The sequence below is a fragment of the Poecilia formosa genome, unplaced genomic scaffold (assembly GCF_000485575.1).
Source record: "Poecilia formosa unplaced genomic scaffold, Poecilia_formosa-5.1.2 Scaffold155, whole genome shotgun sequence".
NCBI lineage: Eukaryota > Metazoa > Chordata > Actinopteri > Cyprinodontiformes > Poeciliidae > Poecilia > Poecilia formosa.
In genome coordinates this window covers 241615-264261 of record NW_006800094.1, presented here as the reverse complement: position 1 = coordinate 264261, position 22647 = coordinate 241615, and the positions used below count along the sequence as shown (strand labels likewise).

Sequence of the window (22647 nt, the reverse complement as noted above, 5' to 3'; positions counted from 1 at the left end):
GCAACAGACGAGTCTCTGTGTCATTGTGCCACATCTGTTGCTCCGTATCTTTTTACTTTCTCCCTCCGCTCATGTTTAAACTTGGCGCTTCTCCAATTTCGTCTGCAAAAACAGTTTTAGAAATAAAACAAAGATTTGGACACAGTGCTGTCTCAAATATTTTATTTATCAAAACTAGCCAGCTGATATTTTAACAAAACAAAACAGAAAGAAACAATAAATTACTTAAGAGAAGCATGGAGGTTGGTCATTAATATATATATTTTTTTCACAATGCAATAAAGGACATTGTTTTGCTAATCTGACATCAGAAACTTTCTCTGAGTTGACAACAGTGCAGTCATCTGATTGCACAGAAGAAAAAATAATATTAGAATAAATCTGTTTAAAAAGTAAAACTGTGTGGCACTGATTCCGTTACTTGTCGTAAGTGAACCAAGTGAACGTGTGAAGGTTTTAGTAAGGAACTGCGTGAGAAAACAAAAACTCTTATCTGTTAAAAGAAAAGCGTCACTTTGGAGCTAACAATGGAATGTGCTGTTAACACAAAGAAAGTGGCAGACACAGGATGCACACACACATCCACTCACATGTTTTTACAATGCATACATTTGCAGTTGATTGCATTCATTTACTCTAGGTTGTGTAAAATATTTCTTCTTAGTGTCATCAATAAAATGTTCAGATATCAATTACATTGCTACACTCACTAATTTTAACCCCAGTCTGTCTTTCTTTTTCCTTCTAGAGTTAAAAGCATGCGTGCATAAACAATTAACTGCATACAGGGTAATGTTTGGTCCCTTTCATAAACGCTGAGTTTCCCCTTCATTTTCAAATGCAACACACGTGTACTCAGATACAGTCACATTTGTCGCCCCTCTTATAAAAAATTAAGATTATTCTAGCACCACAATCTTAAATTGAAAAAAAAAAGTCAAGTTATACAACTTTTAATTTGAATACAAATAATTATTGCGCATATATTTACCGTCTTTATATTTTCTTTGTAATATATATGGTAGCCAGAAATTATTATTTTTTTCTTTACACTTTTTGATAAGAGTTCCTCACTTCCTGATTCCCTCAAGTTTGAAATGTGAGGTGACACAGAGGCCGGTTTCTTCAAGCCGGTTGGCATCAAGCTGGACAAGGAACCATATATTTATCTTGTCACTACAGACATCGAACAGGATGGTAAAGGAGGTACAAATCTTCAGTCTTCCATCTTCAAAGCTTCCTGTTAGCAGCATGGGGCGTCACCCTGGGGTCACAAAGCCCCCATGACAGCCATTAGGTGATTTCTGATGGGAGACGCAGCAGAATAACTCTCACCTGTCCAAACTTCATAAACTTAAATTCTAGTTGGGCTATAACTCGGACTGTGTGCTTTGATCAGATGGGACTAAGTTTAAGCTTTTTAGGAAAGAAAATAATAAAACAAAACCCCGAACAGAAACACGTTCAAACACTTACTGTGTTTCACTAACTTCAGTGAATGAGTTACCCTTGCTGGATGTCTCTGGTCCTATCTACTATGAAATTTAAATGAGAGCAAAAGTAAACATAAGAAAAAAAAATATTAAAGAGAAATAGTGTTTTATCAAATATTTTCCACTTTTAATTTGACAACTGTGAACACTTAGGACATTTTTTTAAAGAAAATTTCTATTTGTATCAACCACCTGCGCTTGTTTTCTTATAATCAACAGAATAATTGTACTCATTTTAAGAGTTGGAGTTGTCTAAACTTCTTACCATCAGATTAAAAACAAAGGAACACAGAGAGGATTTTCACATGTCCCTATAAGGGGAGCCAATAAATTAATCCACACTTGTTTATCAGTGTTGCCTGGTATAAATTACCTAAAAACGTGACGACTGGCCAACTTGCAACATTAGAGTATTAAATATCCAGGAACAGCCGCGTCTTGCATCACACATATGCATGCAAACTCCGTGCATTGATTGGGTTACAGTCTGACTGCAGAACCATCTCCATGTCAACCTCTGTTGTTTTTCAGCTTTTGGAGGTGAGGTAGCATGTGAAATCTAATTTTCTCTGTTGAAATCCAGCCTGCACACGAGGAAGGTGGGATAGGGGAGGTTAGAAGACAAGTGACAGATGAACAGGTCACCACATTTACAGACATTTGCTCAGCTTTGCAAACAGTACACCGTTTTGCTGCTACTGACTGGTTTGATATCATGCACACACCTTGCACATGCTGACCGTTCACATTTCCGCAGCTGCTGCCAACTCTCACAGACTGTTCGTAACCCTCCACCTTTTAAAACAAAAGGGTCTCTTCCTGAGTTATTAGACTGACACACACCCACACACCCATTCAAGTATGGGTTCTGTTTTCACGGGAGGCTTGCTCTCATTTGTGCAGAAAGTGTCTCACTGCTAATCTACAAATAGACGTTCTGACAGTTCAGACACCTTTCCAAAAAAACTTCCTCTCCGTCGGTCTTCCTGTGTTTCCAGCTCTCTTTCCTCTGTAATGTGTTCGGGGTCCGAGGTTCACGGCTTTATCCGCTGCAGCAGGATTTCGCTTAGCAGCTGGAATGCCAGGAATGCTCAGGAAAGCAAATGGGCATGGCACTGCAGCATGACCTGATGCTTTCTTTGATGTCTTATAAGGTGAGTGATGAAGGGAATGTGTGTTCTGAGGTGAATGAACTGACCGACACTCAAAGTCAAGGGGTGCATTTGAATTAAATTTGAGCAAAAATAAAGCCACACTTTGCACACATATATTGGTTTTGAGCCTAAGGTTGCCTGGAGTGAATGTTTTTGTACTTCATGTTTGTGTGAAGTTTGTAAAATTCAGACCTGAAGGGTTCTAGCTTGCCTAATTTCACAACTAGCAATGTGTTATTTTGGTGTAAACTTTCTGCAAACTCCTTCCCTCCTCCTTCCTCTCGTTCACTCATTTCAGCCTCCTGGCATGAAGTGTCTCGAAAAAGTCATTAAACACAAAACCCTGCAAATGCATAAACATGCATGCACATGAAACAACCCAGAAAGCTTAAATAGTGCATTGGATAAATTTAGTTTTACTTAAGTCAGACTGGCATCAAGTAAAACCCTTTGAAACCCAAAGTGACTTTCAACACAGTTAACTTCTTTCAATTTTTTTTTTTGGTTTCCTTTTAAAGAAAAACATTATTCAGTTTAAACCAACATATTCACACCCCTTGATTTTCTTTTACGCATTTTGTCTTTCCACAACAATGACCAGTTTGGGGAGAAAGGGAAATGAAAGAACAGGAAGGAGATAAAATATGTGGCATAGATAAATATGTCCCTTTTTAATTGTGAGGTACAATACTCCAAGCAACGTTCCATGGAGAACTGTTTAACTCATCATTTCGAAAATGATGTCAGACAACCATAAACCTACCAAGACATGACTGTCCAGCAAAGCTGAAAGGCTGGGCATGGAGAGCAATGACCACCCTAAAAACCCATGGAGATACATGGTGGTGGCAACATCATACTGTGGGGGTGCTGTTCAGGTTTCATCAGACTCAGTAGGAATCTTCAGGCTATTAAGTATAAAATAGAAATGTGTGTCATTTTCCTTTTACTGTGCAATTATAATTTGTCTTGATTTATCACATAAAATCTCCAAAAAAAAAAAAACGAATTGAAATTCATGGTTCTAATATGACAAAGATGTGACAAAGGTTGAAGGGTTTTAATGCTCCTGTAAGACACAGTACATCGAGTTAAGATTTGGTACGGACAGAGAAGGCGTAAAGAAACACGAGAAATTGTTTTCGTCGGAAACTTTTGTCCACTTCTAAAGGAAGAAAGCAATCTATGCTCAGAGAAAGTCATTTACTTTCTGAAGCAAATGTCATTTTGTACAATGCAAGCTGCAGTGCATCAGTCAGATTGTTGCCCTCTTTTCTGCTGCATGTTTGTCAGCGGTGCTGTTTGGGATATAGAGTCCATTGCGAAACAGGGAAAAGAAGAATTCATCCATCAGTTCTAGACGCACGAGCCGGAATCAGTGTCTCAGCGAGGAGGCTGCAGCGGACACGCACATTCGCACATTTCATGATGCGAGAGGAAAATTTCATCAATAACCCAGCGCACCCGCTGCCTCTGCTGGTGCTTGTACGGCGTGGTCTCTGGGGCATACTTCAGCACCTACAGGAGACAAAAGGAAGAGATAGAAATGGATGAAAACTTAACAAGTGAGCCAAACAGAAAGCACTATTGCTATTAATTAGAAAGATGCCTGTGCATTTTTTGCAGCAAAAGACCCAAATGAAGGAGCAAGTTGCTAAAAAAAGTTGGATTTTAAAACATCGTGCAGGAGACCGGATGTATTTTCTATTTACCATATAATGTAAAGTTAGCAGGCTGATCTATAAGTGGAGCGTCTGGCTGGCTGCATTCACCGGAGTCCTTACAGACTTGGTGCCGGGTGGGCCTGTCTATCACTGTTGTGGTCAGAGGGACGGAGCGGTTGGTCCCGTACCCTCTCTGTGCATCGCACTCCTCTCTCAGACAGACAGCTACCCACGATGGTTTTCTCTCTTACTCATTCGAAATGACATTATGACGCCGTTACAGTTGTGCTCTGAGACACCAGATTTATCTGCAGTGTGGGAAAGGATCCATCAAACACCACTGACTGAGCAGTGTAGGGGAGGAAATAACTTTACTCCAGAGGACGGGAGCAATGCTGACAACCTTTAACTTGGACACCTGCAAGAGGCTTCAAAAGGGATTTGGTGAATTAAAAAAAAACAAAACAAAAAAACTATCACATATAAGAAAACGTCTTTGAGTGGTCTGGTGATATTTTCAGTAATTGTGTATTACAGCAGCTATTCTACTTTAAAAAGATTTAAACAGATAAGGATGGACAAATGCGAGGTACAACAACCACCCCGACGGCTGAAAACAGCAAGCTATGCTGGAAATTCTGAATTTTATCACTCGTTTCTTCTTATTTCCAGGTTGTGTTTTTGTTATTGTTTTTTTTTTTATTATTTTTGTTGGAAAACAGGACAGAGTCCCAAGGGATCCCAATACAGGTTCAATAAAAAAAATGAATATTTCCAACAAATACATGGCACAGAAAGGAGACTCAGAATCTACGAAGAAACATAAATGTGCTTAGAGACTACTCTACAAAACAAAACAACTGGCCAGATGCCGCTCCATCATAAGGTCCACTCGGACACATGGCAGACAGACAGCCCTGCACACACGTTAAGGCGGGTTACAATGGAAGGTTTTTGGATAGGAGGTAGGAGACTGGAATAAACCCACATATGAACAGGGAGAACATGCAACTCATCACAAAAGGTCCCTGTCCAGAGGTTTGAATCCAGTGCTGTCTGGCTGCGAGGCAACAGCAGCAGCAACAACTCAAAAACTATTTTAAGATGAAGCACACATTCCTCCATAAGTGATGCAGTGGCTTTATTTAACACAGCTGGATGAAGGAAATAGTGTGTGTGACTTCCCAGCACAGAAGCTGCAGTGTCAGTAATACTTGTGTGTCGCAGTTACTGTTTCCTTTAGTAGTAGTAGCTGCTGCTAAAGGAAGCAGTAACAGATCCACGAAGAGATCAAGAAATCCAGAAGAAGCTGCCCATCAAACACACAAAAAAATTCATAGCAGAAAAATATTCATGAGGACACGAAATCTGACTGTTCATCCGGGCAAATGCTCCTCTTTCATGCTTGCACATTTTTTGACTGTATTCCACACATTTACATGCTAACACACTCACAGGACAGAGAACAATTACAATCCCAAATCCCACTTTTGTCTAAATTCCTATTGTGTGGTTTTTAACTCTGAGAAGAGCCTAAGGCAGAAAAAGAGCCCTGTGGACCACGTTTCAATAATGAAGCTATAGGAGAACAAAGGCACAAAGAAATGGAGGGAAGCGAGAGAAAAGCAAGAATGGTGCATAAAAAGCAAGAATGGTGCATTGCAAAGGGACAAATTGAAAATGGGAATTGGGAAGAATGAAAGGAGAGGGAGACGGGGATGGAAGATAGAACGCTCAGAAGATGGAGTGACTGGAAGGAAATGAGAAGCGGAGAGAAAGAGCCAGACTGGTGCTCTGTTGCTTTGGCTGTTGATGCAGCGCCGGCCTCGACACGCTCAGCTTCTTCTTCCTTCTCCTCCCACATTGAGCGTCTCAATATATTTCTTCGTTTGCGCAGCCTCTTACTCTCTCGCCGTCTTTTTAAGATGCTCTGAGAAAGTCACTCAAGTGTGAATGAAAGTTAAACAGAAGTGCATGTTTGAAAACCCTGATGAATGTTCACCAGTGGATCTTGTTTGGGTGTTTGATGTGCACTGACACATTTACAGGTATTGAGTTTGGGTATTTGCTTGTCTTTTTTTTTTTTTACTAAAAAGGCAAAATTTAAAACTTTTACTCATATTGTGAGTACACATACATACACATCCTTACATATAAAAAATGAGCTCAACAAATTTAAATATCGTAGAAAAATGAATTTATTTTTAGAGATCAACCAAAAAGTGAATCGTATAGCAATTTTCCATACACAGTGGTGTATTTTCAGATATGGTTTTTAACAAAATTATGTCTCACTTGTGTCAAAACAATTAAGTGATCAAATTAAGCATCAAGCCAATTAATACATTTTTAAATTAATATTATTTTTAGTTAATTAATATCACAGCTGCAGTTTGCAACTCTTACAAAAAATGTGGTTTTCACATATTCGTTAAAATTGTCAGTATGCCTTGACAGTATATGAGGCAGATCATTTGTGAAAAAAATAAAATCATGCTCCTCTGCCTTCTCACAGTGCTAACTAGAAACAACCAATGACATTATGCATGTATGTGTAATGAATGTTTAAAATATGAGTGTTTTGAATCAGGTTGAGGAAATACATTAACTTTTCAATGGTCGTCTGATTTATGGAGATATGTTTTTCAAACAGCGGCATTTTGAAAGTCCAAACAAAAACATGTTATTATAGCTAAATCAATTTAAGCACAAAAAAGGAGTTAAAAAGATGTAGTTTCAAATGACTAACATTTTCCAATCTACTTTATATTAAGTAGGACGGCAGGAATCCATCTTCAGTGGATTGTAGGAAATTTGTGGTAATTATAATTTAGTAGTCTTATTAAATCAGCAGGGTCTCATCTGAAACAGGAACCATGTCGATGGCAATATATGTTGCTGGGAGACTCGCACATTCATTGTTAATGGAGATGTCAAAGTTAGCCAAGCCACACGGACTGCTGTAACTTAATATATATCACAACAGATGTTCACTTCTGACTGTGCTGTGATAACAGGCCTGTTAGTCCCTGTGCTCATTAGCAAGCATGATGGCTTCTCGATTTCAAAAGGAATTTTAAATTTCCGCTGCCGACCTGTCCGATGTGCACGCTGTGTGCCTGTGACAGCTGGGATGTGCTCCATATGAGCTGTGCTCGCTAACAATAATTTTCAGTGGCGTTCCTGGGGCCCTGCGGCCATTTCCACTTCAGAGTCATGTTTGTTTTTAAAGCCGCGCGGCCTGAAGACCCATAGAGCTGCAACTACTCCGCAGTGCTTTTCAGTCGTGGTCCATGAATTTAGGAATTTATCTGAATTACGCGGCTGTTCTGGTCATATTATATTTTGAAGATAATTAACTCCTTAAAGTCTGCCATCTTTCATCTAAAAATAAAAGTTTCTGCTGGTTAAAATATATTCAGTGGGTGTTTGATGGAGCAGTGAATCCTTTACCTCAGAACAGATCATCCTCTATGGGATTCTCTTTGACCTTGTCCCAACTTTTTTCAAACACATTGCTGGCATCAAGTTCAAAATACATTTATTCTGCAGTCTTTTTGTTGAGCAGGATAAAACCATCAGTCATCGTTTCACTCGGGTTTCGGGGAAATTCCTTCGTATTCAGGCATTTGGCATTTTTTGAGATTGTGGAGTTAACAATTTCTACTGGGAGTTTATAAGTACTGATCACATGCATAAATGTTATATTTGATCCAGTCTTTCTTCATGATGGAGTCAATACACACACAAAAAAACCTGTTTTAAAAAGAAGATTGAGGTGCACATCTGAGGTTTTATTAGTGGTTTATCTAATCTATGCGATTCAATTCTATATACAGGCTCAAATATAAGCAAACACGCTCTCTAGAATTTGGTTAAATTTTGGTGTATTATCAAACAAGAACTGTGGAAGAAGGTGGTTGGTTGCTACCAAAAGCACCTGGTCTAGGTGAAACTCGCTAGGGGTCATTTGACCAAATATAAGTGTGTGTGTGTGTGTACTGTACTGCATTTGAACTTGTACGTATCATGCTGACTTTTGATTGGATAATCCACTATGTTATAAAGCTTGTGTTTCGATTTGTTGTTGTAAAATTAGCTATAGATGTTAGCTGCACAATCACTCCACTCTGGAAAAGAGCAGTTCGGGAAAAAAATAATAAAAAATCAATTGAAAGCCCCAAATGTATTTAACATTTATGTCCTTTGAGTTGTGTATCAACTAACGCCGTTACATGACAAAAGGACCTGCCTCGTGTAGTTTTGTTGTGGTTTTCGAGGGCTGACAGGTGCAGCCGGTGTTCCAGTTGTTGGTCCCACAGCCACAGTTGCCTCCGCAGCGTTTCACCAGCAGACATCGAGGGAAGAAGACAGCGTTGGTGGTCTTCAGCTCCTCCCGAAGGTTCACGGAGTAGTTCCGAGGTGTGCAGCTATACCGCTTGACGTCGTCATGGAGACGATTCAGATCAACTGGGTATTTAAAAGAGAAAACAGAGAAAAAAATAGTTTCTGATTATTTTCTGCAAGACAACTTGTGACTCTCATATATATATATATATATATATATATATATATTCTATAATTCTATATTGCTGACAGATGGAGTATCTTGTCGTCAAATAAGCAATTCCCCCTGTGGGATCAGTAAAGTATATCCTATTCTTTTCTGTTCTGTTACATTTTTACTACAAGTATCAACTCACAAAACTCCTGCAGTCAAAGACAGATTTTACCCTCCTTTTGTCTGTTCTCTGTGAAACCCAGAAAATAATTTAAGCACCATCTTCTAAATACTGTGCAATCATCTCAAAGATTAATGTCTGTCATATCTTAAATACAGTAGGTCACAGTGCCATATTATTCACTTTGCTTCCAGTGCAGACTGACTTATGTTTTGCTTATGGTACTGTTTGAGAGGCAGAGCATTTTGCTACTCTTTAATTTTTCCATCTCTTCATGGAGTCTGGCTCTGTTGGTTCTTCTTGTCTAAAGAAAGTTTCATTCCTCCCCGCTGTTACTAAATCCTTGCTCAAAAGCAATTTTGTTTGGTGTGTTGGAGGTCAGTGAGCCTGATATGAATTATTTTATGAAGTGTTTTTATAAAATAAATAAAATGTATTTAGTGTGTAAACTTTAAATTCCTCTGGATCTTGTTGGAGGAAAAATATTCCAACTTCATAAGATGTGCTTTTATCTTAACAGAGCTCTGTGGTTCCTCCTATCAGTCTGAAATTTCTCATATTGAGGTCATTAAACCAAAGTTCAGAGCTACCATAACTGATTAATACCTGCTGGCCTCAGGTTTGCAACCAGCTTCTGAAACCAGTAACCTCCTCCCAGTGTCTGAATCTCACTGAGGGAGAAACTGCATCAGGTTTTCTATCACTTTAATACGTCTGCTATGACTGATGGATATTTGCACATGAAATAAGTCAATAGAGTTTCATTTACAATTTTTATATCTTCGTGTTATGAGGTAGGTCTCAGCCGGCTGGTGACAGAAAAAGTAGATCTTGGTCTCAAAAAGTTTGGGCACCCCTGGTGTAAAGAGAACATTTATGAGAACATTTATCTAGACTATTTTCAGTTGACATAAGTTGATAAATTCACATAATCACAAAAAACAACAGCAGATCTATCTATACATACATATTGTGAAGGCATACTGTACACTGGAATCGATAAGATGAAATGGCTGGGAGGTAAAGTCCTTCTTACTGTTACGAGGACAAATGCCGTAACGCTATAACCATGGATGGCAGGGATGGTTAGATGAGCACATGAAAGACAACACACTATTGGACAGAAAGCGAAGCCGAGCAGAGAGGCTGTAATTCATCAAAGATCAATCTAATGATTCAGGTCTTTCTTCTTGTCATCAGTCTGCTGCAAAATTGCCTCATTTGTCTACATAAGACCCTCTGCCATGCCTCATTTCAGGGAGGTGAGAAGGATCAGACATAATGATGGAAATTACATATTATAAGAATGAATTTGAAGAGATGGGTTAAAGAAATGAAGAACTCCAAAGCATCGAGTTTGATCGAACATGTCTTTATCACTGCATTACTACAGTTAACATCAGTTGGTTTTGTTTTCCTAAACAAACTACATATTATCAGCCAAATAAAACATGAAAAATACTCTTAAGGATAATCTAATGTAACTTCTGAAGGACGAGTGGAACAGAAAAAAAAAACAGAAACCTGAGAAGAACAATCAGCACAGAGCTGAGTGGTCTGTGATTGTAGTGAGCAGGGTAATGATCAACACACTACATAGCAAAGGCAGCATTTACATCACAAGTCACACTTCACCATGATGGAGGCAGTTTTGTCAAAATAAACTAGAGTATAAAGACTAAACTTCAGAAAAACAGGGCTCTAGTCTTGTTAACCACTCAGAAGTCAGGATTGGTGCTCGACATGTTCATGTCTCCAGCTGCTTTGTCAGAAAAAAAGTACACTGCTCAAAAAAACAAAGGGAACACTCAAATAACACATCCTAGATCTGAATGAATGAAATATTCTCATTGAATACTTTGTTCTGTACAAAGTTGAATGTGCTGACAACAAAATCACACAAGGGGGGTGAGGGTGGGGGGGCGTTTCTCGATTGTTTTTTACCCAGAAAGCACATGGGCAAAACCCGTGACTGAAACGGTCACTGGGACTGACTAGTATATATTCCATTGAGGGAATGCAACTTTAAATTATTAATTTCTCATATGTTAACATAAAGGCTCGTTTTGAAGTATAAGCTGCTACTTACAGGCATCGCTTCGAAGAACTCGACCTGGAATGCGGCGTTCATAACACGTGTGTTCATCTGCATTACCGCTAGCAAACAACCGTACTGATTAAATAACATAAAAGTTAAGCAGTTCCCTTAAAGTCCAACAGATGGCAGCAATGCGCCATGCAAAACAAAACACCCACAGTTTACAGGACACACTTCCTGCCAAAGAGCCCCCTGGTGGTTGAAGAAAAATCCACATATAAACCGGAAAATACAATAAATGAAAAAAAAAAAACTGAATGTTCTCTGGTATTGTTCAGGGGGCCGGACCGAATGTGGAGGCGGGCCGGATGCGGCCCGCAGGCCGTAGTTTGGGGACCCCTGCCTTAGTGAAAGAGCAGAAGAAAGGCAAGCCCTACTTGGAAAGCATGCTCAGTCATAATTTTTCCTTATTTGTCTGTGTGTTATAGAAAACATTCTCAATGTTTATGTGAAAACACTGAAGCCGAGGACAGCAGGTGAAATCTCAACTACAAATAATGCACATTCCTGCTTCAACAGGTTTGAATCTATGTGGAAAAAGTGCTGAAATACGATTACTCCTGCTATAACCTACCAAAAGTTCATTGCCTTATCTTTGATCACCAATGGAGGCACCAACTGAGAGAGAAGCCTAATGGGGAAAGTGAGAAGGAGAAAGAAGAAACTCTTGATGGATTTATCTCTGCGGCAGAACATAACGGTGAAAAAAAAGAGACACAATAGTAAAAGTAAAAGGTCTAAACTCATCAACGGTGAATCAAGCCCACATTCAACCATTCAGGCCATAATAATTGACCGATCCTTTTGAAGTGGAACCTTCTTCACCACAGGGAGGAACTCTGAAGCCGTTCAGGGATCAAACAATGAGGGGCTATTTGAATACGGGGATATGCTCACTGAACTATTCTCAAATTGATTTTCTTGCGAGCATCAGCCTCTATAGTGACAATCAAACTCCCCATTGATCCAGCTAGAGTCCATTACACCATAAGCTGACTGAAAGGAAGTTGAATGCAAGTTTATATATGTCGGCCTTGTCTGTAGTTTGCGTAAGGTAAGAATATTTATTGTTTGTTCTGAAGAGCTTTCTTGCTGAAGGACCTCGCATATTTACGAGAGAGGAAAAGTCTAGAACATTTTGCTTGGCGATTATAAAACATTTGGCGACATTTTTTTCACAACCTATTAGAAGACAATGGTTTTTAAGATAAATTTATCCCTACTTGAGTTGATTTCAATTTTGCTACATGGGTGACTCATTTTGTTGTTTACTTTTAACACTTAGCATAGGACATTAAACATTTTTTTTTCCAGACAAAAATTCAAGTTTTCAAATTGTATAAACATTTTTGGATGATCATAACAAAAGGTGGTGAACGAATGCAAAGTGCAGAATGAAAATAAACGTTTGTTACTCCTAAACTCTTAGTTTTTGTTAAAGGCTCTGTTATGTTTAGCTGAACAGAAGCTGCATGAGTTGTACGTAGGTGTTTACACGTGAGAGTTTCCTGGGTGTGTGTGCTTCCTTGCTTAGGCAGAGCTAAAGCTGTGCCTGTTTAAAGTAGTGTAATCTCAGAAGAGCAGTGGTGTGGAACCCCGTCAAAGTGTGTAGGAGGGAAAATAACTAAAAAAAACAAAAAGAAAGGTGGCTAGAAAGACTGTCACACATAAAGGCAGCAACATGAGGAAAAAGCTGCCCCCCTACATTACTGTAGGAAATACTAGCTATTTTGTGCTGCCACTCATGAGCACAAAGTGTTGTGTACTCATATATGTATTGTGTAGGTTTGATTTGAATTCATGAACACATGCAGCTAATAGTGTGTTCCAAACGCATACCGATTAATATCATCATCATGCAAACTTTCTCTGCAAAAACAAAGATGGGTCTACATTTATGAGTGCCTTAATAAAAGCGAAGTTAAGCTGCTGAGTGTGGCAGATTGTGTGCTGCTATACATGTTGAACTTCCAATTAGAGAGCACAACATTGGTGTATTAAGGACCCATAGCGCCAACCCAGCTTAAAGCTTCACAGTAAAATGCAAATACTCCTCACACAGAAACCCTTCCCATGCCAACAGAGCACACACATCTACTATTAAATAGAAATAGATTTGCTGTCAGGTGCAAATATTTACAAAGGAACAGAACATCACTCAGACAGACATACAGCAACAGAGAGATGTATGAAGGCACAGCTCAAACCAAGAGATGCAGTCTAAAGCACTAAGGGTTACACACTGGTATCTTCACATAAACACGGCTGCAAATGTGTACACAAGTTATCATATTAACGCTTACATTAACAATGCAAAAACAGTGGCAAAGAACTGACTTGGATTTGGTTTAAATACTCAAGACTCCATTCAATCTCTAGGTCTGGGACTTGAGTTTTTATTTCATGTAGTCAGGGTAAACGTGAGTGTAGGTGTAGATCATTTGAGTGATCAAATAAACTTTGTCAGCTTTCAGCTAAAAATGCCTGATTGCCATGGTTACATCACACACACACAACATTTGGCTTCTTAGCAATCTTTCTCAACATTACATTCCAGAAAAAAAGAAATAAGCTAAAGGCAGCTTCCAAGTTCTTCTAGTTTTATTTAATGTTTTCACTAAGCAAAGCTTTATGGTAAGTAAATCACAGACTTGCACCCCGGAAAGAGATGTGCACATTCTTCTGCTGGAGGTTTCTCAGATAGGGAACTATTGAAGTTTTTATTTTTTTATTTTATTTTACATTTTATTCATGTTAGCTGTAGCTGTGTAATAATGGCCACAAAATTTTCTCGCAAAATGAATTAAATAAAATGAGACATATTGAATTATTATAACACCATAATCATCAGGTATACCAGCATAAATGTTGAGTCTCTGAAATATATCACAGATATGTACTAAGGCCACATAATCAATGCAAGTGTTACTCAATTGCAGCAGCAATGGTTCAGTAAAAACATTATCTTATCACATAATATTCTATTCAGATGCTCTGTCTGCAAGAATGGTGATCTACTCACCACAGGATACAGAATGCTTGAAGTGTCTATGACTGACATACTCCTGCTGACTATCCAACTTATTTACCTAACAATTATTTGACCACTTTGGTGTACCCGTATGCTGTGGGCAGGACAGTAGATTTTAATCTCCACATCAGTAAGAATGAAAAAAATCTAAATGTTACATCAAGGCAAGTTTAATGTACTCCAGCCAGGCACAGCAAACACTGATTTTTGTAATTCATTCTTGCTGCATAAAGAAACCTGAGCGGAGGTCTTTTTTTACACAGTGGATCTAGATTGTGGATCTGGGTCAGAGGCACTGTATTGTGATGGCAATGTTAAGTAGCCATGTGTTTCTTTCAAATGTTCATCTTCTTGGCTGAAACCACAGACAAAAAAGTGGGAATATGTCTATCAACTGTTAAAAGCATACAGTGGTTTCTTCACAAACTCAAGTATTTCTTTTGAAATTGGCGTTTTAAACTTTTTTTTTTCTCTGTTTCTACTCTGGTGACCTCTTCTTGGTTTTGTCGTGGCACATCACACAGTTTTCCCTCTGCATATTACCGGGTTCTGAACTTTTTCTCTTAAAGGTTAAATTCTCGCAAAGAGTTGCTACTCTTACCTTTATTCTGTCTGCTTGCCAGATGATAGGACTTGGATCTATAATATATGTATGTTTGAGTGTAGATATTGTCCAGATCTTGTCTCCAAGTATCTGGGCTCAAAGACTGAAGAAGCTGCTCTATAGTGTCAAAGGTAGCTATGGTTCTATCCAAGTCCTCCAGCGTCTGAGGAACCTCTGTGGCCGGCATCTCGTTTGCACCCATGTCCTGCAACAAATACAGGAGGAAAGGTTGCATGGGTTTTTTTTCTTTTTTGGACAAAGTGTTAGCAAAGAAATACCCACAGAAGGCAGTAAAACTCTCACTTAGACTGGGACTATTCACTCTGAGACATTAGCAGTCATGTTTCCAAGGACTAATGTAAGTAATGAGATGATTTATAAAGGTTAAATGGGAGAGTTGGCCTGATTAAAGATGGCAATAAAACAGAAGTACTCCACTGGGACTTAACATTTGTTAATATTTACTTTAAGAGCTTAAATTAGGTGGTCTTGTGGGCATAAATCAATCACACTTCCTTATGCCTTCCTCCATTTTTCTTTTTTTTTTTTTTTTACAAATGTGAAATAGATCAGCTCAACTCAATATAATGCTATAAAGGAAATTTTAAAAGCCACTATACCAAGATGTAGTACTTTATGAATGTGAGGATAACACCTGAAAAATCTCCTCCTTTGCATAATCAATTTAAAAGGACAAATAGCTTTAATGGATGGATCACATTTTACATCTGCTTCTTAGTTGGCAGCAGCTACATAAATGGACTTAGGAGGAGATGTACAGTAGTTTTATACATTTATCAGGTTTTATAAATCAAGAGATATAAAAATCTAATTATCTGACTTTCACTGGTTATTGTTAGCATCTACTTATTTATCTAATAAACGTCTGAATGCTTTAGTAAATACAAAATAATTAAGAAGTGAAAGCATGCAGCTAGTTTTTGCCAATCCATTGCATGTAATTTACTGAGTATCAACAAGTGTTCCCACATCTGTAAAATAAGGAATTTTATCAGTTTGCTGATCTGGAAAATTAAGGTCTGACTTAATAGAAGGCTAAGAAGGACATACATTACCACTGATCTTGAAGAAGTAGTAGCTTTCATCAACACACACACAAAAAATCCTCCTCAAAGAGGCAAGGCAGTGAAAAGGTCAAGAAAAAGATAATTACTGCAAGTTACAGCGGCTGACTGAGGTTCTACAAGAAATTCATTTCCAGGGTGTAGCCTTTTACACATGGTCCCTGCAGTGATTTCATTTTTTAATAAATACATGACACTGTGCAACAGGCCATTAGCTGTTTTTGATTTGAAGTTGCATTCAAATTGTTTTAAAACCTAATAAAGGCTAGAAGGTTAGGCATTATTTTTTGATGCAACACCTTAAAACTGAATGAGAGCATAATCCAATTTTAGCACGGCTGTATTATTGAATTTTTTTAAAGAGGTCTACAAAGCAAACAGATGCAAGTAAAAAAAACAACATGAACCAATAAATGAAAGCCTATGAGTTTCAATATATGAATAAAAATATCCCACTGTTAATTTAGACTAAGTAAGAGTGGCTCTGCATTTCAAACCTCTAATATAATAAAAATGGTACATGGGGCATGTATAATGTGTGGATCACAAAATATGCCACACATGCAAATGTAATGAATTGTTTTCTTTTTTTTTTTGTGGTAATGGCTCAACGCAGCAGGGTTGGAAAGTAGCTGAGCTGCATTACTATGTGAAGTACAAAAGTACAAAATGGATGGATGGATGGAAATATTTTTATTTTATTATTGCAATATCAGTCTAATATAAAACAGAATACCATATTTTTTGGACTATAAGCCACTACTTTTCCCCCACACTTTGAACCAAGCGGCTTACTGCCCGGTGCCGCTTTTCTGTGGATTTTTCTTCAACCACCAGAGGGCTCTTTAGCAGGAAGTGAATCATTGGAAGTCAAAATTGGAAATCAAAGATGAAAGTGCTAATTTTCATTCAGAACAAGCACATGCTAGCAGCAGGCACGACGGAGAAATGTTTTCAAACTCATATGATGCAGCTGTTAAATTGAAGGCTATCGAGGTGGTAGTACAGCTCGATAGCCGCTGCATGTAAGCCCGGCGTGAATGAATCCATGGTTCGGCGTTAATAGCAGATTTATTAAGGACGCAACCCTCTGCTGCGTATTTGTGGAAAACCGAGAGCGGCGGAGATACCAGCGGCTAATAGCCCAATGTGGCTTGTTTTCGGTTTAAAAAAAAAACAAAAAAACTTTGAGGGTGCGGCTTACAGTGAGGTGTGCTCTATAGTCTGGAAAATATGGTACATAAAATAAATTTCTAGCTTTAAAATTTCTACTAAAAATAAAAAAAAAATGCATTTAAACTCTTCAAAAATCACTATAACAAAATCAAGCCTTTCATTTAGCTTTCTATTTGTTCGTGTAATAACTCACCGACATGAGTTCAGTGACAGCCTCCCAATTGGCGTCACCCTGGAAAATGTAAAACAGAAGAAAATATTGTAAATGTAATATCATTTAAAAATCATTATTTGGAGGATCATTTGTAAAGACCTGACCCACTTAGTGTATTGATTATTTAGATGTTTTCTGACTTTAGTGCAATAGAAACTTCAAACTGTGGATCAAGTAAAACTGGTGGTACTTGGGCTAGCTTTAGTGGTATGCAAATAAATTTGGTGTTAAACATTTCCTAAGTAAATACAAAGACAATAACAGCTTCAAAAACATCAGACCAGATAAGTCATTTAGATATGTCATCTCTTCTTTAATCATAAAGAAAAGGAAGGTGCACAATATTTTGAAAACCTCCAGAAAAAGTGGAGAACTAGGCCCAGGAACAAATCTTGGTAGCAGCTTTGCAAAGTTTAATTTAACGCAGGTGTCAAAACATTTATCCAGGAATAACCCAACACCCAACTTAGTTCCAAGTTGGACATAGGAAAGACAAGGGGGATTTGCTTTTTGTTGAGCTAATTACCATCAAAATTACTGTACTTTCCACTGATTTCTTTGACTTTGATGCAAAGTAGCAGCATATTCAATACAAGTCAAAACATTGACTGGCGACTGACTTAAAAAGATACAAATCAACAGATCTCTTTGATGTGGAAAATTTTAACTGTTTATCTATATACATATATAAAAAATAAAGTGGATTTAAATTGTCTAACTGACGTAAAACAGGAAAAGTTTAAGGAAACGTTTCTAGAAAATTTTCTTGATTCTCTTAAGTTTAAAGGTCACTCTCCTTAAGTTTCCTTAAATCAAAGGGTCTTAACTATTCAGTGTCCACATGTAAGCTGGAGTAAAGCTACTGTAAGTCATGCTGAAATACATAAAGCTAAAGGTCAGGCGAAGGTCTTTAACATCAAACAAAATGAAAAGTCAGATTGTTTAAGAAGTGACCTCCCACCTAACAGTTCAGTGCTCCTCTAGTTTTCTTTCTTTTTTTTTTTTCCTTATTACATACTTGACCTTAAAAAGAACTTGCAAAGAACTGGGTGGAGCATCCACATGTTTTCTTTGCAGGGAAACCAGGTGTCTGCTTCACTGGCTGCCAGCAGAGGTTTCCAAAGAACCCAGTCACAGCACATCCATGCAGATACATGCAATTGTTGGAGAAACAAATCAGACTCCAGTCACAGTGCGTTGTTCTGGACACACATTTGACCAAGTTTGTTTTGCATATTCCCATTCGCATACTTGGCATTTATAGACATCTTGTAAGGAATCACAAAGCACATCAAGTCTCACTGGCTATTGGATCTGTCTCCTTGAAGCGTCCTAAATGCCCTCACTGATAAATGTGGAACAGTAAATCTGTCTCCATGCACTCCAGTGCCCTCACTTTGTTCTGCTGCATGTGTTTGTGTGAGCTGTAGATGTAATAGGGCTGAGATCAAAGGTGGTCAGTGTGCAGAGGTTGTTTTAAAAGACTCTTGCATGTGGCTTGAAATGCACTCACAAACATAGATGTACATTTTGACTTTTATTCACTCTGCTGTGACTTGGATCTCTAAATTTATGGTCTAAATCTACTTAAAAGTTACAAGCAAGGAGAACTAAACTTAGCATGAGAGCAAGGGATGGGCAGCTAGAAAATATTTCTTGGATGAGTCTAAAGGAAATACATCTGAGTCAATGTAAGAACCACTCAGGTCAGGGAAGTTGACTAACTCTAAAAGATATTTACAGCATTCTTGTCTAATTTAAAAAAAGAAAAATGGTGAATGTGAACCAAATGCTGGATCACTTTTCTGATTTAATCAACCAGACTGGTACAATTACAAAGAAATACATTTTTGTTCCCTGTGTAAATATAGTTCCTACTGAATGCAAATTTTTATATTTTAAGATTTAAAAAAAAAAAAAAAAAATATGTTAAAATGATTATTGTTTAATCACCTCCACAGCAGCTGGCTATGCTGATCTTCCTCCATAACAACCCATCTTAAATTCCATATAGCTCTGGAAGCTATCATTATTTTCATAAAAAAAAATAAAAATAAAAAAGTAAAAATATTCTTTCAGTTGTAGCAGAAAGTGCCAAAAAAATCTTCAATGATAATTTATCAAATTTATGCTTTTTATTTTTCAATTTATGTCTCTTGGATAAGTTGTAGATGCAGCAATTCCCAAACAATCACAATTAAACTGTTCTGAGCTGCAATAGCTAAAAAAGATGTAGCTCAATTTAACTCTAATTGTAGACGGTGGTAAGAATAGATAGTATCTTAAAATTCTATACATTTCAACATAGTTTGTGCATACCTAGGATTTTGAGGGTGTAATTATTTCTATTCTATTCTAACTTCATGTTTCTTTACTTCACACACAACGACATTTCGGGATGTTTTCAACTTGAGGTTAAATTTAGAAGAAAACCATATATGTACCGGTAAAGACCGGACCATTTCTATGTTGACACCCTTGAATTAAAAGAAAGTGTTTTCTTTTTTACCATGATCAAATGTTAACAAACTTATTGATTCCCTGTGGAGCTACCTGAAGCATCGCATCATTCCCCTAGTGAGCTAACATGAAAGCCTGTGTTATTTTAACGCGCTTTTGTCTTATATGATTTATTACTGTTGCTGGGAGAAACAGACAGTCCTGTTTTCAGTTTTGCTTTCAATACTTTGGTTCACTGAAAGAAAAAAATGCACCTTGGCATATTCACTGGCGGTGAGGGAATGGATTCTTATTTACAGTAGCAGCCTAGTGGAAAGGACATCAGGGAGCTGCCCCTTTCAACTCCATTTTGTACTATTGGACACTCAAACAGCAGAGAATCAAGCGTGTGGCAGACAGCGAGGAAAGCGAATGCGTTTCCCCATCAGCTTTTACAACGCATGAGCAGCTGGAAGGACATTCAAGTTAGAGGATAAATTACACTGGCCACATTTCTGCTGTTTCATCTACGCCTGAGCTGAAGCTTATTCTTAGCTTATAACCTAAAGAATATTCTCATGCAGCAATAAATCTTTCCTTTAGATTTAGTATCGCACTTCTGAACTTGCACGCTTCTACCCAACAGTTTTAGTATTTTTCTTAAGAGATTTAGCTAAAGAAATGTCATGCATGTATTGTTGTGACACAATAAATGCTTGCGTGGGAAACTACTAGATCAAATGGGACATATCACATGTAAATGAGTGTTACCAGAGCAATCTTCCACAAATATTGAACAATTATGAGAAAAATAGAAAGCAGCTCCAAGGAAAGCATTGTAGCTGGTTATTTACTGAGGTAATTAGTACTTAGTAACCTGCTTTTGGCTGCTTGACCAGACATGGTGCTTGCAGCTTGTCTAACTCTAAATTTAAAACATTGTTGCCTTACTAAATGAGTGACACACGTTCAGTTTCCAAATTATAGCTGTCCATGTTTGTTGTGACAAAAAACACTTCTAAACAGTCAATTTTGTCTTTTTTTTTTTAGTAAAAGAAAAGGGTTTAAGTCTTCTCTCAGCCAGCTGGAGGTCAGTGAGCAGCAGTGAAGGAAAATCTTCCCAATGGGAATAGCTGGAGTTTAATGATAGGACTGATCTTAAGCTTCTTTCTGCTTCTCCATTTTTGCCTTCACTCCTCTCTATATGCTGTTTCTGTTTTAGTTTCCTGTATAGATTTTTGTTTTATCAGGTCCACACCAATTTATTCCACATAGCCCAGTACCTCACGACTGCCTTCCTCGCCGGTTTTCTCTTTGTCTCTCGCAGTTTGGCTTGTTTTAGTCATTAGCTGACATCCTGATAGCATCTCAGACACCTGTTCTCCCCTTCCAGTGCTGCTTCTCCTCATTCTCTCCCTCTAACTCTTCTTCCTTCACACTTTTTTTTTGTGTGCCTCCTCTCCTTCTCCTTATCTGTTCGACAGGTCTGGAGAGAACAAATTAGACCTACTAAATTAAGCCACACGCAGAGCTCCAGTCTAGCTTGAGGGGATTTATGTGTGTGAGTGCGTGCGTGTCTGTTGAAGATAGAAAGATGCAACGCTCAAACTCAAATGCAGGAGCTCTTTAAAAATTGGGTAAAACTGATCTAATGAGAAGGGCCTCAAGAATTGGTTTCTGTTCGTAATGCAAAGGGTTGTGATTATTTGACCAGAGGAGAGATTACAAAAAAAATTGAGGGAGGAAAGGGGAAAAAAAAATAAGACTCTGAGAGGGATAGATAAGAAAGTTATTTGTGGTTTACACAGTGGCAGAGTAAGTAAGTAGGCATATTTAGGTCAGAGCTTCATGATGGGGGTCTTTCACATTTCCCTGTCATCATTACAGACTGAAAGGTAGCACTCAGCACAGGATGATTGAGGGTATACCCAGCTGGTTGACTGGAGTCTATTTTAGAGTTTGAATTTCTCCAGGTGGTCCTTCCCACAGTCCAGACTCAGAAGTGACGCAGTTAATTGGTGACTGCAGATCAGAAAGTGAGCCTGAGTCGCTGTCTGTCTCCCAGCATTAGTCCTGCGATTCACGAGTTTAGTTTCCAACATGTAATCTGTTTCTCACCAACTACCAGCTGGGACAGGCCTGGGACACGTCTGCACCGAGGTGCATCCATCTTGCCAGCCAGAAAGTTAAGAGCTACGGTTATTCAAAAAATTATAAGAATTCCTATAAACTCATTAAAAAGCCAACTAAACAGAGTTTTTTTTTTCTTTTTTAGCTTGATAGTAAAATATTGATGTTTTTTTTTTTTTTTTTTTGTAGCTTGATAGTAAAATATTGATGAGAAAAATGCTGACTGGATTAAAGTTAGCAAAGGCCTACAGACTCAGACAGCTTAAACTATCTTTTCCTTGTTACTATAAAGCTTTAGACCTGTGGTTCTTAACCTGGATTCGATCGAACCCCAGGGGTTTGGTGAGTCGGTCTCAGGGGTTCGGCGGAGCCTCTGCCGCGGAGGTAAAGACACACCGTGTAAAGTCGTGATGACGCCCCGCTTTGCCATCACTTGCTGCAGAGGATCACGTTACATTGCTGAGCCAATCAGAGCTGCGGAGGAGCACTGATTGAAGGAGCTCCACTCTCAGCATTGATTTGAACTTGTGTCTTTAATTACTTCAGCAAAGCTCACAGTTTTTACCTAATTCTATAGTCTAAATCTGCTCCTTAGTAGCATCTTTTCGGGGTTGCTACTGCCTCTAGTGGCGTGGGGGTGGTAACACAGCTAATATAATTACGTTACTAAATCAGAATACCTCAAAGTATTTTCTGTGCCGGGGGGCGGGTTCGGTGAATGCGCATATGAAACTGGGGGGTTCAGTACCTCAAAAAAGGTTAAGAACCACTGCTTTAGACATACCAGGTTGTTCCAAATAGTCCTGCCACACAGCAAAAAATACTATGTAGCACCACTACAGAGCAAGTGTAAAATTGCGATAAAATCCACAAGCAG

General features: G+C 38.3%; 1 protein-coding gene across 3 annotated transcripts in view; it reads right to left on the bottom strand.

The window, feature by feature from the left end:
* Positions 1–3685: 3685 nt before the first annotated feature.
* The window catches only part of pdgfd (platelet derived growth factor d), a 62710-nt gene continuing 43748 nt past the window's right edge, over positions 3686–22647 (bottom strand). For 2 of the 3 annotated variants that reach the window (XM_016677394.1, XM_007564098.2), the window contains exons 4-7: positions 17181–17219; positions 14724–14931; positions 8564–8781; positions 3686–4165 (exon numbers count right to left, since the gene is read on the bottom strand). In XM_016677394.1, the coding sequence (XP_016532880.1) occupies positions 4031–4165; positions 8564–8781; positions 14724–14931; positions 17181–17219 (600 nt within the window). In that variant the 3' untranslated portion in view covers positions 3686–4030. Of the gene's footprint in view, positions 4166–8563; positions 8782–9762; positions 9850–14723; positions 14932–17180; positions 17220–22647 lie in introns of all 3 variants that reach the window. The other variant, XM_016677393.1, reaches the window with a different exon arrangement.